The sequence below is a fragment of the Lepus europaeus genome, chromosome 5, assembly GCF_033115175.1.
Source record: "Lepus europaeus isolate LE1 chromosome 5, mLepTim1.pri, whole genome shotgun sequence".
NCBI lineage: Eukaryota > Metazoa > Chordata > Mammalia > Lagomorpha > Leporidae > Lepus > Lepus europaeus.
Window position 1 is genome coordinate 29,698,102 of NC_084831.1, and position 20,062 is coordinate 29,718,163.

The window sequence follows — 20,062 nt, forward strand, 5'->3', positions numbered from 1 at the left end:
GGTGGACGGCGCGACGGGACTTGGGCATCTGCTCCCTCGGCCGACACTCGCGGTTCGGCGCGGGCCTTCGTCTCCACTTGCCGGCCCGTCCCCCCTCGGCTCGCGACCACTTGGTCTGCGCCGGCCGCATTCTCTGTGTGCCGGGCCCGCCCGCACTGCGGGGGAGAGGCCGGGAGCCGCCCACGCGCGCTCATCGCACGGCGTCGCCGTCTCCCTGGTACGCGCGCGGGCGGTGCGGCGCGGCGCGCAGAGCCGGGCGGGCGGCCATGGCGCGGCTTGCGGGGAGGTAGCGGGACCGGCCCCGGGGAGGGCGGCGCGGCCATGGCCCGGCGGCGGCGCCGCGCCTGCATCGCGCTGTTCCTGGTGCTGCTTTTCGCCTTCGGCACCCTCATGGGCCTGCGCACGCTCAAGGCTCCGGACGGACTCCCAGCGCTGGGCCCGGGCCTGGAGCTGGCGCCCTTTGAGCGGCGGCCGGAGGGGGCCCCGGCGCCCGCCGCCCGGGCCCCTGCCGCACCTGCCGCGCCGCCGCCGCCGCCACCTCCGCCACGCACCGCGGAGCCGGGCAGCCCCCCGGGGCCGGCACCCGCGGAGGCCGAGCCCGCCCCCGGGCGGAGTCTACGCGTGTACTCGGACCTACACGCCTTCTACTACTCGTGGTACGGCAGCCCGCGGCGCGAGGGCCGCTACATCCACTGGGACCACGTCATGGTGCCGCACTGGGACCCCAAAATCTCAGCCAGCTACCCTCGCGGCCGCCACAGCCCCCCGGACGACCTGGGCTCCAGCTTCTACCCGGAGTTGGGGCCCTATAGCTCCCGGGACCCCGACGTGCTGCGGGAGCACATGACCCAGCTCCAGGAGGCCGGCATCGGTGAGCGCCCCGTCGGCCCGCCACGCTGCTCAGCCCTTCCGTCCCATCCCACCTGGTCCCACCAGGAGGCAAGCCCCTCCCCTCTGCTCCCCGGTCTGGTCTTCAGACTCCCTTCGCCCCCTCCAGCCTCCAATACTGAGGCTTTCCGTGTGCCCAAGCGGTCCTGGGTCGCCAGTAGGGAGGGAGGCACCTTCCAATCTATCGGCGATGGGGAGGGAGGCAGAGCTGGCCTGGGCGCCTTCCACTCCAGGCACAGCCGGGAGCAGCAGCCTGGCTGCAGAGAGGAAAGTTTGCCTCCAAGTTGTGTAATGGACTCTGCTGTGTTTGCCGTGGGGGACAAGGTCCTGGGAGCCTCCTTTGCAGAGAGGGGTGGGGAGATTCACTGGCTTCGGGTTTTGTCCCTGAATTCCTCTGGATTGCGCAGTGCATCTTAATGTACCTGGAGAGGGTTTGAGTGAGGGGGAGCCGGTGGGAAGTATACAAAGCTACACCTGACTGTGGCCGTCCTTGAGTGTGCAGGCGAGGGAAGACCTCAGAGGTAGACTGCGGCTCCCAGGTGGATGTGGCGTCTCCCCCACCCCACCCCATCCCGCCCCCTTTGTTATATTTGCTGATAACGGAAAAGCGCTGCTCCTTTCAGCCCCAGGGCGCTATGGTCCCCGCCACGGCGGCGCTTCAGCACCGCTGGCGTGGACAGCTCCGGGGCGCCGGCTCTAGGATCTGATGTGTGGGAAGTGCACGTGGCAGCAGCCTCTTTGCAGTTGGTGATGGTTTGTGAGGAAAGAAATCTCCGCAGAGGGGGTGCTGTGTATCTCTGAAGTGGCCTCTGCGTTGTGTCTCAGGCGTCCTGGTCCTGTCCTGGTACCCACCTGGCATGGCTGATGATAACGGAGAACCCTCGGATGACCTGGTGCCTGCCATTCTGGACACCGCCCATCAGTACAACATCCAGGTGAGTCTGCAGGTTTCCCCTCCTCTGCTCACAGGCTTTGGAGCCTCTTGGGAAGTTCCTGGGTATGTAGCAAGCGTGGTACCAGTGCCATGTCACTCTCATTCTCTAGAACTCTGAGAAAACTCAATACAGGACCAACAGAAGACTAACTAAGTATCACGTGTATAGAACAATAAGGTTGGGAATGAAGACCCTGCTCCTGGATAAAGGGTAGGAAGGAGCCAAAGGGACCTGGAGGCTGAACTCTGGACTCTAGTGGGAGGCGTGCAGGTCCTCAGGGAGCAGAGCATAGCGCAGGCTATGAGCAGGCAGGCTTGGTTTCCAGAGCACAGAGCTGGGTGTGTCCTTATTTCCCCCAGGAGTAATTTCCTGTCTGTAGCAAAGGAAGAAAAATGACTGTGAGGAGCCCCACTCGCGACGGCTGAGTCCATCACTGACACATTTAACCAACCAACCACAGTCCCCATCGACCCAGCCGCAGCGCTGTTTTGGGCAGCTAGCACCAATCACTTGGAGCTGGCCCATGGCTTGAAAACGTCAGCCCGCCTCAGCATCTTCCAAAATGCCCTATGATGGGAGGTGGGCAAACTTCTCACCCCTCTTTTCTAACCCAGGAGGGCAATGCCCTCCCTTATCTCTATTGTGCCTATGATTGTCAGACCCCCTTCTGAACTCTGCTGCTCCTCCAGGCCATGGCTGGAGCATGAGCTTCCAATAGTGTGGCCTCGGGACAGATACTCATGTGAGCTCTGTTTGTGGCAGGTGGCCTTCCACATCCAACCCTACAAAGGCCGGGATGACATCACTGTGCATGACAACATCAAGTACATCATTGACACGTAAGGCCTCCGTGGGGATTGGGATTTTGGTGGAGATCCAAATAGGGTAGGGGTAGAAGGTTTGGAGGAGCAGATCAAGAGACAGAAGGACAGAATGCCCAAGTTCTCAGCAGCTATTTCACGGTAGGAGAGTGCTGGGCTTGCACCCAGGTAACCAGAGTCCAGTCCCCATCCTCGGCCTCTGTTCTGTACACAGGCCTCCTGGAGTTTTGTGAGAGTCTGAAGTTATATATGTGGAAGTGGCCGATATAGCACTTTCGAATATCATTCATTCACTAGAAAACACCTGCTGAGTATCCTTATGTGCATCTAGGTACTGTGCTAAGCCGTTAGACTGGCCAGGTTTTTGACTTTGTATTTACATTCTAGAGTGTATTGGGGGTGCAGTGGAGTAGACAGTAATTACACAGGAAAAATTAAGTAATCTACAGTATGGAAAAACAATAAAGTAGGGTTTTGTGTCCCAGTGTGCTCACCACCATTCTGGAATGAGTGGTCAACTGAGTCTCCAGGAGACAACATGTGAGCGAACCCCTGAGTGAGGAGTCTGCTCTGTGAAGATCTGGAGGCAGGCAGAAAATGCCAGGCAGAGGGCTGGCAGGCGCCAAGGCGGCAAGATGGAACCAGGTTGGCGTGACAGCCGTGTGGAAGGGCCAGATGGGGGTGGAGGCAGGCGAGGTAACAGCAGAAATGGAGGTAGGCCTGGCCAGATGAAGTAGCTGTAGGTCCAAGCAAGGAGCAACCCGATCTGATTTATACATTGTTCTTCTTTTTTAGAGAGAAGGGGGAAGGGCATTTGGCCTAGGGGTTAGGATACCTGCGTCCCACATCAGAGGACCTGGATTCAGTTCTCAGCTTCCTGCTAATGCAGACCCTGGGAGGGAGCAGTGATGCCTCAAGTCGTTGGGTTCCTGCCTCCCACATTGGGAGACCTGGGCTGTTGCCAGCTCTTGTCTTTGGTTCAGCCTGGCTCTGGCAGCTGTGGGCATCTAAGGAGTGAATCAGCAGATGGGAGCGCGTGCTCTCTCTCTCTCTCTCTGCCTCTCAAGTAAATAAAATGGAAAGAGAGGGAGAGAGAAAGGATAATAGGGAGGCAGGAATGGAAGCCTGGAGACAAGTGACTGTTGGGGCAGTCCAGACAAAAGTTGGTGGTGTCTTGACTCCGGGAAGGAAAGGGAAGTTTAGCAGTAACGGAGCTGCAGAGAGGAAGGAGGGGAGTGCGGTTCTGCTCCTCTGGTCCCTGCAGCCCTGCCCAAGCTCTTCTCCCCCTGCTCCTCAGGTACGGCTCCCATGGTGCATTTTACCGCTACAAGAACAGCATGGGCAAGAGCCTCCCCCTCTTCTATATCTACGATTCCTACCTGACGTCCCCGGAGGCCTGGGCCCACCTCCTGACACCACAGGGACCCCACTCAATCCGCAACACGCCCTACGACGGGGTCTTCATAGCGCTGCTCGTGGAGGAGGGCCACACCCACGACATCCTCGCCGCAGGATTTGATGGCATGTACACCTACTTTGCCTCCAACGGTTTCTCCTTTGGCTCCTCCCATCAGAACTGGAAGGCCGTGAAGAACTTTTGTGACGCTAACAACCTCATGTTCATCCCCAGCGTGGGGCCTGGCTATATTGACACCAGCATCCGGCCCTGGAACAACCACAATACACGGAACAGGGTCAATGGCAAGTACTACGAGACGGCCCTGCAGGCGGCCCTGACCGTGAGGCCCGAGATCGTCTCCATCACCTCCTTCAACGAGTGGCACGAGGGCACCCAGATTGAGAAGGCCATTCCCAAGAAGACGCCGACTCGCCTGTATTTGGACTACCTGCCTCATCAGCCCAGCCTCTACCTGGAGCTGACCCGCCGCTGGGCGGAGCACTTTGTCAAGGAAAAGGAGCAGTGGCTGATGTGAGGCCTGTGAACCCGGGGCGCACGGTGCTGACCTCCTGGCTTCACTGAAGGTGTCACCACGTGGGGCACTGCTGAGGTTGTGGGTGCTCACTGGTCTCCGCAGCTGGGTGCCTCTGGGTGGGCCACCAAGCCTGGGCCCATGTCTAACAGAGCCTGTTCCTCAGGCAAGTGGTGCTGGGGCGCTCTGCAGTGAGAGGAGGCTGGCAGGTGACCACGTAACCCGGGCACTCCGTGGCCTCAGAGCCTTTTCATGTGACCCTCCCAGTTTAGAACTCTGCAGCAGGTTGGTGTCGTGGAGCGGAGTGACCCAGGCAGTGCTGTCGGAAAGGTGTGGGCCCTGGGCGAGCACATACCCTGCCCCTTCTGCCAGTCTGTGTCCTTTCTTCTCAAGTATCTTCTCTAAATTAGGGAACCTGAGACTCTGTCAAGGGAGTTTCTGGGTTTAAGCTCCTGAACTCAATTACCAGGAAATAATCCTGCACACTGACACATTCACTCAACACCCACTGAGCACCTTCCTATGTGCTAGGTGCTGGAGAAAACCTGAGCAAGGAACAGTTCCTGTCCTGAAGCTTACAGGATCCAGCTTCCCTCTTTGGTGTGGCCTTGTAGCTAGTGCCTGGGTATGGGCAGAAGTTTTTTATTTGGTTGGTTTTGGTTTTTTTGCAGCTTTACCCAGTGCTGGAGTTGAGTTCTTTTTCCTCTAAGAAAATACCTCTGCACTCCAGAGCCGACTTTTCCTAGATGAACACTGAGCTGCAGGGAGAGGACCCAGACACCCCTCCCCATAGATTCCTGAACAGAACGAGGCCCACTCACTAGAGCCGTTTTCAGTGCTACTGTGATTCGTATTAATTAAATATGACGTGGTATTCTCCAGTAAACATTCCTTTTGCTCTTGAGACCTCATGATTTCTGACCAGATTCTGTGACAAATGGACAAGTCGACTGGACCAGATATAGTTTTGGCACAATCAAGAGTGGGTTTGCTTAACTACTCATTTAAGCAAAATTTCTAAAGGGTATAGTTAAAGACCACTGCTTATTTATAAACAAACTAATGTGCTAATTTAGGAATCCTAATTAAAGCAGGCACCTGTAGCGCCTTGGCAACATCCACAGGACATACCTGAGAACAGGTGCACTGGAGAGCACTGTGCTGAGCTTTATGGGTTCAAGACTGAATCCTGGGAACTAGGATCAAGAGGCAAGGAGGGAGTGGCCCCAGAGGCCACCTCAAGGGCATCCAGCCCATTAGGTAGCTGACCCTAGACTGCACTGGACAGGTGAGCAGGCCTGCCCCTGGGCGTGTGGGGGAACCAGGCAGGGGCAGCAGGAGGGGCTGCAGAGCCTTCAGAAGGCAGTGACACTGAGGCTCTGCTGCGGGCACGCACCATCTGGGCGGGCGGCTTCACGCTGCCAATGGCAAGGTGACAGTTCAGTTCTTTCTGAAGGATAATCTGTATCAAGAGCCATAAATGCTTTCATATACTTCAACTAAGTAATCCAATCTAAGGAAGTAATTCAAAAGAAGAAAAATAAACCATTTACAAATATATTTAATAGCAGCATTTTTTTAACATTAAAGAAAAAGTTCAAATGCCCAACAATGTTCAATACTTGGTATACCCATGAATAAAGTAAAAGGTTGCCAGAAACACTGGACTTAAGTGTTATGCATATAACTTATGTAAGAGAGGAAGCCGCTGGTAAGGCCACCCCGGGAATGTTCTGACCTCTCAATGCAGCTTTTGGCTGATACAGGAAAGCACAGGTAATAAATAGAACCTTTAACCCAGGTGAGAAGCTAAACCAGTAGCTTCTGCAGCGGGTGCAGAGTGTTCAGCCAGGCATGCCGCCTCGAAGTCGGGCGAGTGACACAGCTCCAGCGGCCTCTGCAAATGAGGCCTCATCAGCCCGCAGCGGACACACAGTATCCAGCATCAGTCCTTGGGGTTGCCTTGAGCTTCACGAGCATGGTCCGTGCGAAGGCGACAACCCGTACTTCTGCTGGAGGATGGCTGTAGTGCTCTCCAGGGCACTGAGGCGGAGAAAGAACAGTTACAGTCTGACTTCGAAAGGCCTGAAGCCCACCACGGTCTGCTGACCGGGGACCTCTAAACTCACTGCTCACCAACACTTGAGGAATCCTTGTGAACCCCCGAAATGCCGGCAGACACTGGCCGACTCGGTCCCTGCCTTTACCACTCCTAACCTGCCCACACCCTCTCTGGGAAAGGTACTGAGTGACAACCTTCAACTTGTCAAAGCTCTTTTTTACATCTTATCTCCCCTAACCCCTCCAAATTCTACTCCCATGCCACAGGAGAGACTCACCAGCCTGGACGAATGATGCCAAACTTTCCAGGCACAGATAAGTCAACCACAGTTGAGCCAAGGCGACACTCGGGGCTCTGGCCTTCCCCAATTGGTCCCCCATCAATGACCAGGGACAAATGAGGCCAGAGGTCTTGGAATTCCTGAGGAGAAAGGAAGAATATGGATGCTATCGCTGGCACCTGCAATGATGTCACACTGCAGACAGGGTTCGTATGTCAGACAAGGAACTCACAGCTTAAAGCAGAGGAAAGACCTCTAGCTAAGACAGCTGTGCCAAAGACAGTGCATTAGCACCTTCAACACTGCACCCGAGGAGGTTTAGAGCCCTCCTAGACTGGTGCCCCAAATAACACCCATCCAGAGTTTGAGGAAATCCCACACTTGTTTTCTTGGTGTGGGACGTATAGGTAAAACAACTGTGGTTCTAGGTGGGCATCCACAGAGGCGGGCTACAACTCTGGACTATGCCATTTTCTGTGTGACCACATTCAAGTTCCTTACCCAGGCCTAACACACAAGCGGGCTGCACCAGAGGAGCACCCTGATCCTGGGCCTCTGAGAACGCCAGACCAGGGCAGGGAGAGGAAAGCAAGGTGGGCCTGCAAGCACGCATGACCAGCGCTTAGTCCTTGCGCAGCAGGGCGGGTGCTGCCACCAGAATGCGGGTGGAGGCATTAGCTGGGCTGGAGCAGCCCCTGCCCCCCAGGGCAGACGAGCAAGTAGTGAGGCCTGGGAATTCGGGATGGCTACTGTGTGGGAGCAGGCAGGCCCGCTGCCGGCTCGCTGTGCCCCTACTCCTGTTCCCTGGGTCCAGTTAGCAGGACGCAGCGAAGCTCCACAGTCGGAGAATGAGAAAGGATGCCAGCTCTGGCCTCCCGAGGCCCTCAAACCCCTTCTCCAGGTCTGCCAAGTTTAGTAAGCAGGACAGCAAGGGGAGTTTCCTTGTCCTCATTCGTTCTCAGCTGCGCGGGCAGAACAGGACTAGGATGACCCTTTCTTTGGCCTGGCTTTGGCAGAGGTAGCAGAACAGGTTGAGGAGCCAAACATTGGCTAAGAAGCCGAGTCAGCCGCTCAATGGCTGTGTGAGCTGAGGCGAATGGCCTCTCTGAGCCTTAACTTCATACTGCTTCACAGCAGGGGCCGGCGCCGTGGCACAGCGGGCTAAGCCTCTGCCTGCGGCACCACCATCCCATATGGGCACCAGTTCTAGTCCCGGCTGCTCCTCTTCCAATCCAGCTCTCTGCTATGGCCTGGGAAAGCAGAAGATGGCCCAAATCTTTGGGCCCTGCACCTGTGTGGGAGACCTGGAGGAAACTCCTGGCTACTGGCTTCAGATCAGGGCAACTCCAGCCATTGCAGCCATTTGGGGAGTGAACCAGCGGATTGAAGACCTTTCTCTCTGTCTTTCCCTCTCTCTATCTGTAACTCTACCTCTCAAATAAAATCTTAAAAAAAAAAAAAAAAAAAAAAAAAAAAAACTAAAAAACTACTCCAACATGCCAGTTTCCAAGAACTGCTGCCTGGACAAAAACGGGAAAACAATGTTTTACTTATCATGGGCCTTCCTATGACTGGATGGACAGTACAGAGGAGACACCCATCCTCTCCCTGACCGCTCAAATGTCGGGATAAAGAATCCTTCACGACTCTTCACTCTGGATCCCCTCCACCCGACCGCCCTCCCTGCCAGCTGGGGCGCCTTTTCACTCCCGCCAGGCACTTCCAGCGCACCGACAGCCCCACCTGCGCAGAGGGGGTAGTGCTGGGCTCGGGGGTTTCCGGGGGAAGGCCTGGGCAACTCACCTCGACGTTCAGAGAACTGGCCTGGGAACTGAGGTTGGCGCTGGTGAGAGCCAGAGGTCCCCCGAACATCTGGGCCAGGTCCTGCATGAAGGCATGGGCAGGAATCCGGACGCCCACAAGCTAGGAGACAAGGAGAAAGGCTCACCGGAGAGGCCCGAGGGGGTGGGGGACGGGGCTGGTCCCATCCCACCTACCGGAAGCTCCAGGGGTCAGGAAGTCTGGGACAGAAGAACCCAACTCACAGGCGTGAAGGGGTTCAGGTCCTTGTTGAGCTCCTCTGAGCGTTCCATCACCAAGGTCACGGGCCCCGGCAGGAGGTCTTTCAGGAGCTGCTCGGGGACCCTCACGTGGCAGTACCTGGGCAACAAAACAGCACAAATGCACCCCCAGGGACGCGCCACTGGCTGTCACTCCCCAGACTGCGCGGTGCGAACCATCCGTCCCCGAGCCGAGCCTCCCCCAAGCGCTCCAGCCGAGGGTGGGGGTCCGGAGGGGCCGCGCGTCCGCCACGCAGTGCCACCGCGACGGCAGGATCGAAGCTCCGTGCTCTGTTTTCTGCAAGGCACTCCCTACTATCCTGAGCTACCACGCTTCCTCTTTCTCCCCTGGGCCTTCCCGCTTGAGCCCACAGCCCCCCCGAGAATCGGGCCCCACCCGCCTCGCCCCCTCGTTGCGCCCCAGCGTCCGGGTTCAGGGCCCGGCTCAGCACACACTGCCAGCTGCGGATCCCTCGGGAGCCTGGACAAGCCCCTCCCGCTCCCTGCGCCTCAGTCTCCCAAGCCTGTCACCGGAAACCCCTCCCGCGGTGCCGCCCCCAGCGGGGCCGGGTCGGGGCGGCCTCACCTGTAGACGTCGGCCACGCGGCCCAGGCACACGGCCAGCGGCTTGGCCTCGCTGCGGCCCTTGAGGCGGTACACGGCGCCCAGCGCCTCCGAACAGCTCGCCGAGCAGGCCAGGCCGTACAGCGTGTCGGTGGGAACGGCCACCACGGCGCCGGCGCGCAGCTCGGCCACGGCGGCCCGCAGCGCTTCGGTCCAGCCGGCGCGCTCGGGGCTCGCGGCCTGCACGGCTCCGCTTCCCGGGAGCCGCAACAGCCGAGCCCCTGGCGCCGCCGGAGCGGGGCTCGGCGGCCGGAGGAGACGGCCCTTCCGGGCGGAGCCCGCCGACCCCTCGCTCAACCCCATGCTGGCAGCCACCGCGGCCCTCAGCCCCGTGCAGGGACGCGCCGGAGACATCCGCCCAGGCCCGCTTCCGGGAGGAAGTGACGCGCCCAGCCAGCTTCCGGTCCGGGAGGCTCGGCCCCACCTCCGCGCCGGGCAGCTTAAAGGGACCGCGACCCCCAGGAGGCTTGAAGGAGACCGGTGGGGACGGGGCGGGGCGCAGCTTCGCTGAGCCCCAGCGCAGCGCTGGGGCGGGGGGGCGGCCGAAAGGGGGGCGGTGGTCGGGCCGCGCGGGCGGAGATGGAATGGGGCCCGGGCTCAGACTGGTCACGGGGGTGAGACGGGGCCCGTCGGGGCGCGAGTGTGGGGGGAGGAAGGACTGGGACCCCGCGCAAGCGCCGGCCCTGACCGTCTGTGTCTCGCTCTCTCCCGGGCAGGGAGGCTGCCGGCGTGGACCGTGGGAAGGCGGGGCTGGGGCTCGGCGGGAGGCCACCCCCGCAGCCGCCCCGGGATGAGCGCGCCCAGCAGCTGCTGGACGCTGTGGAGCAGCGGCAGCGGCAGCTCCTGGACACCATCGCCGCCTGCGAGGAGATGCTGCGGCAGCTGGGCCGCCGGCGCCCGGAGCCAGCTGGTGGCGGGGTCAGTGCCCACCCCGGGCTGGGCCTGGGGGGTGGGGTCTGCCTGCTGGCTGGACTGGTCAAGCCCTAGCTGTCCCTGGAGGGTGGAAGAGTGTCCCCGCCGCTTTACCCGTCGCCAGATCCACGGGTCTGGGCGAGAGGTGTTGAGAAAGTTCAGTACTAGCCAGATGCCCAAGTGGCCATATCCTAGCGGTGCCTAATCCAAGGCCTTCCCTCCCAGGCTCACTTTTTTTTCCTTTCTGTTCCAACTAGAACGTCTCAGCCAAACCCGGAGCGCCCTCCCAGCCAGCCGTGTCCGCCAGAGGTGGCTTTGCAAAGGACGCTGGTGACGGAGCTGCAGAGCCCTGACGGTCCCCAAGCCGGGCGCCCTGACTTCTCTCCCTCCCCAGGGCTGGTGGCTGGACTCTGAGCAACTCGCTCCAGTAGAGGGGCTAGCCTTCACTGGCAGTGGCTGGCGCTTGGCCCTCCGCGTGGGGTGGCGGCTCTGCTGCAGCCGGGCGCACTCCCACTTCGTCCTGGTTGAAGGCAGTGCTCTGCTTTGAGCGGCCAAGGACTACCCAGTCTGACACCCGGATTTGGGCAGACCAGCAGTGCTCGCCAGAGTGGCCCGGCCTGCTTCGGGGGATCCGGTGGTGTTACGTGTCCATTTCATGCTTTGGGGACTCCTAGCCCCGTGAAACACCTTCAGCAGAGCCTTTATTAAAAGGAAACCTGCAGACTCTCCTGGTGACCGATCTCATCTTTCTGTCCCTTCTCCAGGACTGTGATGGCTGGGGGAGGGGGGGAGGGCTTGGGGAGGCGTGGTGGGAAAGTGTCGATCATGGGCAGAGTTGGGAAGAAATACCACAGATGCTGCCATATTTAAATAAGCATTTAATTAGGATTTCATTAGTATTTAATATTGCTTTTTCAATTCCAAAAAGTTAAATTTTCACTTCTTAGCAGATATCTTAAAGTACAATATTAAGTTTATACAAAATGAGCAATTAAGCAAACACCATTATTTCACATTCTTCAAAAATACAAATTCATATTTATTCGTTTTTGGGTTTTGGAGGTTTCTTCCTTTGGAAGTACTGAACCTGTAACGTTTTCATATCGCTCAGTGGAAGTCTGTTGTTCCCATGTTTCACACCTAAATAAATTTGAAAGACTTACATAATCCAAATAAAACTACTTGGGATGTAAAAAACTGTCACCAAGACCATCGGCCAATGATTAGTATGCGTCACAAAAAGAAGGCTCTCGGGGGCTTCTGCCTTTCCCGGCTAAGAGAGTGGAGCCAGGGGTCCAGCAAACACCTGTTCTCAGTCCTCTTCCCCAAACAGAGGAGGAGGAGTTCACAGGAAAAGGGACCAGCCTCTGACCCCGACCTTCTCCAGAACGCAACAAAGGACGTCGGCTGTCCAGTCCAACAGTCCTTGCAAGGCCTGAGAACACGGGAGGGAAAGGGCAGGAGACGCCTCTGACTTGGCACCACTACAAGGATATTGCAAAAAACACCCCTGGGGTTGGTGAAAAAAGGTTTTATGAAAAATTTTTCCATAAGAAAAGTAGAAACTGCATTGAGCTGAGAAAGTGACACGCCGTTATCGCCCAATTTTTGGCCCAGCAGGCACACCACCAAAGGGGCAGTGTGTGGATTTAAACCTCACTTCCAGTAAAAAAGCTTGTACTATGTACACGTTGGTGGGAAGATCCAGTTTAGTTTGCATTTTTTAGTGCTGACTGCGAAGCCCTCTCTAACAGGACCTACAGTGAGGAATGCCCAGGCGGGGGTCGGCAGCTTCCCTGAAGCGCGGAGAAGAGACAGGACCCTTTCCCCCACGCCTCCGAGAGCACTTGAGAGGAGACAGGCCAACCTGATAGACCAATCAGAAATATGCGTCATCGGTCTCCCGTTGCTTCCTTCATCCCCAAGTATTATTAAGGAATGGCCAATGTCCAGTCTAGCTCACGGCAGGAGCATTTGCATATTACATCTGTGAATACCTTTCTGCTTTGGCTGAAGTGCATGTTATAACTTCTTTGTTCTAGAGCCTGAGAGCCGGGGATAAAATGGCAAGGGAGAAGGAAGAAAGTCCATAAGAGAGATTAGATTATGGCAGCTTTGTGTGCTGGGTTTAATGACGGCTGGAGGCCGCCTTCCTGGAACAGCCAAGGCAGGTGGTATGCGGAGCACTCCCGAAATGACTCCTGTCACCTACCCCCTCACCGCCACTCCCACTCCCATCCCTCCGAACATATTTCTGATTGGTGGTGTAAGGAAACTACAAACTCTCAAGCGACATTGTAGTTCCACAAAGCAGTGGTTTCAGTGACACGGGAGCAGTCTTTACCATGCAGGACAATGGACGTGATTACAGATCTGAACGTCTGGAAGGTGCCAGGTTCTTACCTAGGAACAACCTGTTCCTTCTTTCAGGCATCACTTTGTAATGGTGAAGTGGGGAAGCTGGCAAGGGACCAAGAAGTGACGACAAGGGGCCTCAACAGCCCGCAGAGCAGTTCTTCAGCAAGCCTGAGGGGGCGCCCCGGGCACACAGGGAAGGCTTGCATAGATGAGAGAATGCCTAAAGGAGCTTCCCTGTGGACAGCCTCAGCGCAGGGCTGATGGAGCTTCCGGAAACACACGGCCAGGCCGGGCCACATGGGACAACGGCTGTCAAGCTACACATATTGCACCAAGGTAAGTGCTTTGCTTTTCACACCTCAATTTAACTTTTTATTCTGAGCAAAAAAATAAAACTTTGTGGACAGTATATATATGTATATATATATATATATATACACACACACAAAAGAAATTGCAGCAATTGGGTTAAAGATAAAATAACCTAAAGTGCTTTTTACTTTTATTATTTCTTTAATATACCAATATGAGGTTCTGCAAACTTGTCCCTCCGGACACATTCAGCATTATACAAAGTCTCGCAGGAAAAACCACCCACCCTCCATTCATCCCATCAGTCCACTGCCTTGACCCTGAAAGGCAACCTCTCCAATTGGCTGACTCTCCCCTCGCCTTCTACCCAGAGAGGTGTTCACATCTTAAGGCCCATCCTGGGCTTGGTACCATGATCTCCTTCTAAAGGGGAGTGGAATTCAAGAAATGATACCATTCCTGTCACCACACCTAGTGCTGCCCCCATGAGACTAGCCAGACCCTGCCAGAAGGACTGGGCCACTTTCCCTCAGTGCCCCGCCCACCAGCCTGAGAATGGCTCAGTGTGGTGGTGCCAGCCAGTTTCCTGACCACCTAAGTCCATACCTGGGGCTGAGCAGCACTCTTTAAAGGCGCAGTCTAACTGGAGATGCTAGTGGAGCCAAAGTAGAAATCTACAAGGTGAAAATGGTTACCATGGGGAGAAAGGCTCAATTTCGCCACCTAGAATTCTGTGGATCCTTCCTAACCTTATCCTAGGTTCATTCCTGGGTTTGAGAAACCACTCTCTCCATGAAGGTTCTTTCTGGCTCCTAGCCAGGGGTCTTCTCTTCTCCAAGGTCCCTGGTTCTAGAAGCCAGGCTTGTGGTAGGACAGGGAGGGAGAAGGCTGGAAGCCAACCTGTGGAATACACCTGCTCTTCACAACCATTCGCTAGCGTTTTAAACAGAATCCTGATGTTTCAAAAGCTGATTGGATCTTATAGTCTCTTGTAATCTAAAATCACCCTCAGAACGCAGATATTTCAAGTAGAAAAATCTGTCAGCCTAAACACTTTTAAGATATTTCTCCATCACCCCTGATGTGTGGAGAGTGGGAAAGCCACTGACCTGGGTGGGGCCCAACACAAGCACAGCCCTAGCTAAGCAGGAAAAAACAAGATTTAAACCATCGACACTTCCAGTGTTCTTCCCTGGGAGCCTACTTCCTACCCCACCTCCCAGACAGCCAGCATCCCAGGTGACCCTAGGATGGGCATGTGGGAAGGTCATTACTGCTCTCTGATACAAGCTACTTTGGGGGTCCCTTCTGCTGCGCTCTCAGAAGTTGTAGAGAAAACAGCAAGGGCTTTAGCTCAAGGCTTCCTACGGGGGAATGCAAGGCCCAGAGGCAACCAAGGATGAGCCAAGCTCAGAGCTGCTGTTCTAGGAGGACCTGACCCAGTGTGTAATAGAAGATGCCTCCTGCCTTATCAACTTGTGCTGAGGTCAAAGGTTGCCAAAACCCACCAGCCTTTTGGGGAGGGGAGTGCAGGAGGTCAAAAAAAATCAATTCTCCTGGCTAGACTCCTGGAATGAACTCGGCTGCTGTTTCTCCTTGCGCAGTCCCAGCTCTCACTACCACCATCCTCTCACCCACGTCGGCCCCTGAACGTGCCAGCTGAAGGCAGGGAGGTGATCTGCTGTCTGCTGTCCTGGCTGGCCCTGAGTGCCGGCTCAGAGAGCAGGAGTGACCCACGCACATCTCTTTACGTCGGGGTGGAAACGCGAGGCAAAATGAGGGCTGCTTTCTGCTGCGCTTGACCCGAAGAGCGGCCTGGGCTCTAAGCCGCAGCTCAAGGCAGGGCAGGCGCTCTTGGGGAGGCGAGGGGCCTAGTCCACAGGCTGGGCCCGGCTAGCTTCTGAGCCAGCCGAGAGGAACTTTCCATTCCAGTGTGGAGTCTATTTTATGTCTTATTTTAAGAGGCAGTGACTTAGAGCCAAAGGCAGACAGATGGATATAATTCTATACACAACTGAGAAAAACCTTCTTTCCTCTAACACAACTTAATGCAACATTCCAAATGAGATAACTTATTGCAACATTTCAGGCTTTTTGGTGGAAGGGGGAGTTTTTCATTTTGTTTTACCCTGAGTATAAGATCATCGTTTTATTTCTTTTTCTTTTTCTTTTCTTTCTTTTTTTTTTTTTGTCTTTTCCTTTTGTTTAGAAACCACTACGTTGAGCAAGCCACAGCCTGGTTTGCACTGTATATGCAAAATCCAGAAGGCTGAGAAGAAGAGGTGGGGGAAGGGGCAACCGAAAGCCTGGCTACGCCTGGAACCAGGACGCACGGCCTGCCAATTCCACACCACCCCCAACTCCCTTAAGTCTGTACCTTCTCCTGATAAGCAAAATGCAGTCCTTCTGCTCTGAGGCAGAAAACGTCACTGAAGGCAGGCAGGCCACCAACCACCAATCAGCTATAGCCACATGTTCACTCTAGGACAAAACAGGCATGTGCCCCAAGGCAATTCACTGCGCTCAGCAATCCCCACAGCTGACACCAGGGACCAGGAAGGCAGACTGTGGTCATGTTGCTACAGCCTGCTCTTCACACACATCAGCGACAGACCACACTTAACAACTTGCCCAGGGCCCCGCAGAGCCAGCACATCCCCGCAGCCTGGGCCCGGGCCTGCTGCGGAAGCGGGCTGCAGCATGAGCCCCGCGCTAGCCACCCTGAGCTCCACGGACGCCAAGCGCAAACAACAAAGCCATCTCGCCTGAACTCTGCCTGTCTCACAGCTCTTTCACCTTGCCATGGCCCTCCCGGAGCGGGTGAGGGGCTGGCCTTCAGAGCAGTCTGGAGCCTCAGACTCAAAAGACACACAGGGAGGAGCAACACCCAACACACTGAACTTTCTGCCCAATCCACAAAGACCCCAGTGCAAGTGATGGGCAGTGTCAGATTGATGGAAACCACACCCTTTCATTTAGAATTTTTATGCGCACGAGTAACCTTAATTTCCAAGTTCACATGACAATAAGCAAAAGTGACAAACAGTGCAGCCAAACAGTTCATTTATAACTTAGCTTTTTTTTGTTGTTTTTTTTTTTTGTTTTTTTTGTTTTTCCCAAAGATCAGTTCCTTAAAATGGATGCTCCTGGTATGTGAATAAAGAAAACACATCTGAAAGGCGAGGAATTCAAACAGTAGATTTCTTCATCCTTCAAATTCTGACCCCATGATGGTGGGCGTGGCACCTTGCGCCTCCTGCTCACCCTCTTCCAGGAGGCGAGCACGCGAGCACACACACACTGTTCACTTGGAGAAGCTGCTGGTCAGGCCCATCTCCTCCTCCCTCTGCAGCAGTGCTTCAATGGGAATCAGACTGGACGGGGTGCTGAGGCCCTGGAGGGACAGGAACTCTGACACATCCATGGCACTTATTTCTGTCTGAGAGTACGCAGGAGTCTCTGTTTGTCTGCTTTGCTCACAGGAAGAGGGTGCGGTGGAGGATGACAACAGGGGGACCAGGGGTAATGAAAAAGTCTGTGGAGGCAGCGGCAGGCTGGGTCCATCAGGAGGCTGAGGGTTTGACTCTGGAGGGGGTGGGGAAGAACAGCCCTTTCTCCTGCCAGTCGCCCGCTCCTTGGCAGAGTCCCGACATGCACACTGACACTGACATGCCTCCTCTTGTTTGATGATGATCACAGGAAGACTGAGGCCAATCTGCTGTACAGAGCTCCCTGCAAGAGAGGCGAGAAAGACACAGGGCAGGGCATGAGGGCCAGGCAGACTGGGTGAGAGCTGAGAACGCTGGGAAGCAGTGTGGTCTTGGCTTTGCTCTGCTCTAAACTGGACCACATTCCTTTTTAGGTAAAAGGCTTCGGACACTCCCCCTGCCTCCAAGACAAAGCCCCTCTTCCTCAGAAGGCCACATACATGATCTCGATGCCTTCTGCAGTCCCAGCGGTTCTCTGCTGCACCTTCCAAGCCAGCCGCAGCACACGCGCCACTTCTCTGACCCGTTCTGTCTGTCTCTTGGCCTGTGGGTCCTCCCTCTGATCTCAATTCCCTGGGCGCTGCTGTTTTTCTGGAGAGTTTAATGCTCATCTCCTCCCCACTTCTTGTGATGCCCCTAGGCAGCGCTTCCCACAGGCTCCTGTGCAGAGGCCTAGCTTGGGTGAAGCTAGCACTGAGCTTCCTGGCACATGCATGGTGCTTTTTTTTTTTTTTTTTAAGATTTTATTTATTTGAGAATTAGAGTTACAGACAGTGAGAGGGAGAGACAGAGAAAGGTCTCCCTTCCATTGGTTCACTCCCCAAATGGCCACAACAGCCAGAGCTGCACCAATCCGAAGCCAGGAGCCAGGTACTTCTTCCCGGTCTTCCATGCAGGTGCAGGGGCCCAAGTACATGGGCCATCTTCTACTGCTTTCCCAGGCCACAGCAGAGAGCTGGATTGGAAGAAGAGCAGCCGGGACCAGAATCGGTGCCCATACAGGATGCCAGCACCACAGCGGAGGATTAACCTGCTGCGCCATGGCGCCGGCCCCAGTGCTGCTTGCTTTCTTCTGCACCTTTCTCTACCTGGCTTAACTCTGCCTGCCCGAGAGACTCGAGCTCACTCATCTTGGCAGGCCCCGTGTTTGCCACGAGGGAAATGCCAGCCAATCTCTTCTTACATTGCCAGCCTCCCGTGTGGGCAGTCTCTTTCTCTTGCTGATGTTGTGTACGCACACAGTGGGAATGAGGTCTGAGGACCAGTGCTTTGGCTCTGCCGTAAGTTCACCTATGACTGTGGTGGGGGCTTCACTTCCTCTCTCTGGGCCCGAGTTTCTTAATCTGCCACACAAGGGATTTGAATAAAAGGACCTTTCAGCTCTCCATGAGTCTCTGACCCAGATGCTATTTCTTCATTACTGTAATTAGAAAGAGTCCAGTGAATTAACAACTGCTCTCTTTAGCATTAACTGTGAGTCAGACTTTTTTCTGGCTACGTTTAAAGGCTGTATGTGAAAGCAAGGGGCCAGTGCAAAGTAAAGAATGTCAAACACAGTACTTATGCCACAAGTGCACTGGCTTTTAATAGTTATGAGAATATGAAGTACTCTCACGCAATACAATGTGATGAACTTAATGGAGGCTGTTTTAAGATTTCTTTTTTACAAGATTTAAAAACAGGACAAAGCAGTAATTTCCTGTGTGTCAAGGCGCTCAGAGTGGACTTGCCTTTAAAGTCAACACAGAATTACATACCTGTGCTACTGGCTACTGGTACCGCAGTCGTGAAAAACACCTTCTCAACTTTAGATGCTTGCTGCTAGGGAGGAAAAAAAAAAAAAAAACAATACATTTATGGCCACTCTGAGATGGCAGACATCCAAGGGCTCAAGCCTTCCCAACTCTAACGGTCATCCAGGAGGACAGAAACCTTCAGTATTCCGAGGTTTCTGCACTGAGCATGTTTGTTTGTGCTCTGATATGAGGTCACTGCACTGTGTGACATTCAGTGCTGACAGTGTAGCTAGCTTTGCACCCTGCTATTTGGCTGTCTCCCAGCTGCCTAGCCCAGTGCGTTGCTGTATCCAAAGCTTCCTCCAAGGCTGCTGTTCTCAAGCTGAGGGTCTTGTCAGGGCAGCCCCAGTGCTGGCCTGCTCTCTAGGCTTTGCAACCCCTTCCATCCAGCACTTCTGTGAAGGCTGCAGGTTGGCTGGTTGTTTCCTTTTCCAGGATTAAGCTGCATGCTAAGGCTTCCTCTCACAAACAACCCTGTGAAGGCCATGGTAGTGCTGAAGGCCGCACAGAATGGTTCAAGGGTGGGCCCTGGGCTCAGCCACACCTGGTCACAAGCCCCACACTGCCACTTACTAGTTGCTGCCAAGTGATTGAACTTCTTAATCTTAATTTCCTTGTTGAGAAAAGTAGAAATGTTAACCAAAGACCCCCTGAAGGACCCTGTGAAGATAAATGAGATGATGCCTATAGACTCCTTGGCACAGGGCGAGCAGTCAGTAAACATTAGCTATTTATGTTATTACTAAATCCTGACTGGAAAATTACCTTATTTCTCTAATGCACGTCCTAGTAAAATGGCTAAAGGGTTCTGCTTTCTTCAAGTCTTATCTTAAAGGGCTTATCTTAAAGTCTTTTTATGCTTTTAAGGAAAAAACAAATGTGTCTAAGATGACTCTGGGAGGAAGAGACTCGGGCTTCTGGCAAAGTTACAGGAGATGAGACTTTAATAATGGCGGAGTCCATGAAAATGCATTATGTGGAAAAACAGTGGTGCTTGCTTTACACGGCAGCCTAGGGCTGCTCTAGAAAAACGACGTGGGGCAGACTGGGCCACACACTGCCAAGACCTCTCCAGGGACTCTGCCCGCTAGACATGGTGTGCTGCCTCGAGCGGTGGTGGCCACTCCACTTCTGGAATTCCAGTGTTCTCACTGTTTAGTCCTAAACTCCCTTTCAGGTTTGTGTAATTGAAACACATGTGCACCCACACTTCCCCTACTCCCTACATCCACCCCTACCTCCCGCCCTGTGCTGGTTAACTCCCCAAATGGCCACAACAGCTGGGTCTGGGCCAGCCAAAGCCAAGAGCCCAGCATTTCTTCTGGGTCTCCCATGTGGATGCAGGGCCCCAAGCAGTTGGGCCATCTTTGGCTGCTTTTCCAGGCACATTAGCAGGTATCGGAAGTGGAGCAGCCAGGTGTCGAACCGATGCCCATATGGGATGCCGGCACCGCAGGCGGAGACTTAATCTACTACACTACAGTGCCAGGCCCTCTACTACGTTCTTTTCTTCCTCTAACTCCTAACCATGTCTCACCTGACCCCTGTAGCCACTCAATAAGCTGTAGGTGTGTGAAGCCACTTCTGATAGCACA

General features: G+C 55.1%; 4 protein-coding genes across 5 annotated transcripts in view; 2 read left to right on the forward strand and 2 right to left on the reverse strand.

The window, feature by feature from the left end:
* Window positions 1-321: 321 nt before the first annotated feature.
* Window positions 322-6,176, forward strand: MANEAL (mannosidase endo-alpha like). Its single transcript, XM_062190999.1, has 4 exons — window positions 322-871; window positions 1,714-1,823; window positions 2,586-2,662; window positions 3,942-6,176. Exons 1-4 carry the CDS (start codon window positions 322-324, stop codon window positions 4,576-4,578), a joined length of 1,374 nt encoding a protein of 457 aa, XP_062046983.1. The 3' UTR covers window positions 4,579-6,176.
* Window positions 6,126-9,974, reverse strand: YRDC (yrdC N6-threonylcarbamoyltransferase domain containing). Its single transcript, XM_062191000.1, has 5 exons — window positions 9,564-9,974; window positions 8,963-9,077; window positions 8,721-8,840; window positions 6,915-7,057; window positions 6,126-6,618 (listed from the first exon to the last, which is right to left on the reverse strand). The coding sequence occupies exons 1-5, from the start codon at window positions 9,953-9,955 to the stop codon at window positions 6,546-6,548; spliced, it is 843 nt and encodes a 280-aa protein (XP_062046984.1). The 5' UTR covers window positions 9,956-9,974; the 3' UTR covers window positions 6,126-6,545.
* Window positions 9,975-10,098: 124 nt separating this feature from the next.
* On the forward strand, window positions 10,099-11,241 carry C5H1orf122 (chromosome 5 C1orf122 homolog). The gene is made up of 3 exons (XM_062191002.1): window positions 10,099-10,215; window positions 10,318-10,519; window positions 10,771-11,241. Exons 1-3 carry the CDS (start codon window positions 10,181-10,183, stop codon window positions 10,864-10,866), a joined length of 333 nt encoding a protein of 110 aa, XP_062046986.1. The 5' UTR covers window positions 10,099-10,180; the 3' UTR covers window positions 10,867-11,241.
* A 141-nt stretch (window positions 11,242-11,382) lies between these two features.
* Window positions 11,383-20,062, reverse strand: part of MTF1 (metal regulatory transcription factor 1) — a 60,562-nt gene continuing 51,882 nt past the window's right edge. Inside the window, exons 10-11 of one of the 2 annotated variants that reach the window (XM_062191004.1) lie at window positions 18,429-18,489; window positions 11,383-16,915 (exon numbers count right to left, since the gene is read on the reverse strand). In XM_062191004.1, the coding sequence (XP_062046988.1) occupies window positions 16,488-16,915; window positions 18,429-18,489 (489 nt within the window). In that variant the 3' untranslated portion in view covers window positions 11,383-16,487. Of the gene's footprint in view, window positions 16,916-18,428; window positions 18,493-20,062 lie in introns of both variants that reach the window. The other variant, XM_062191003.1, reaches the window with a different exon arrangement.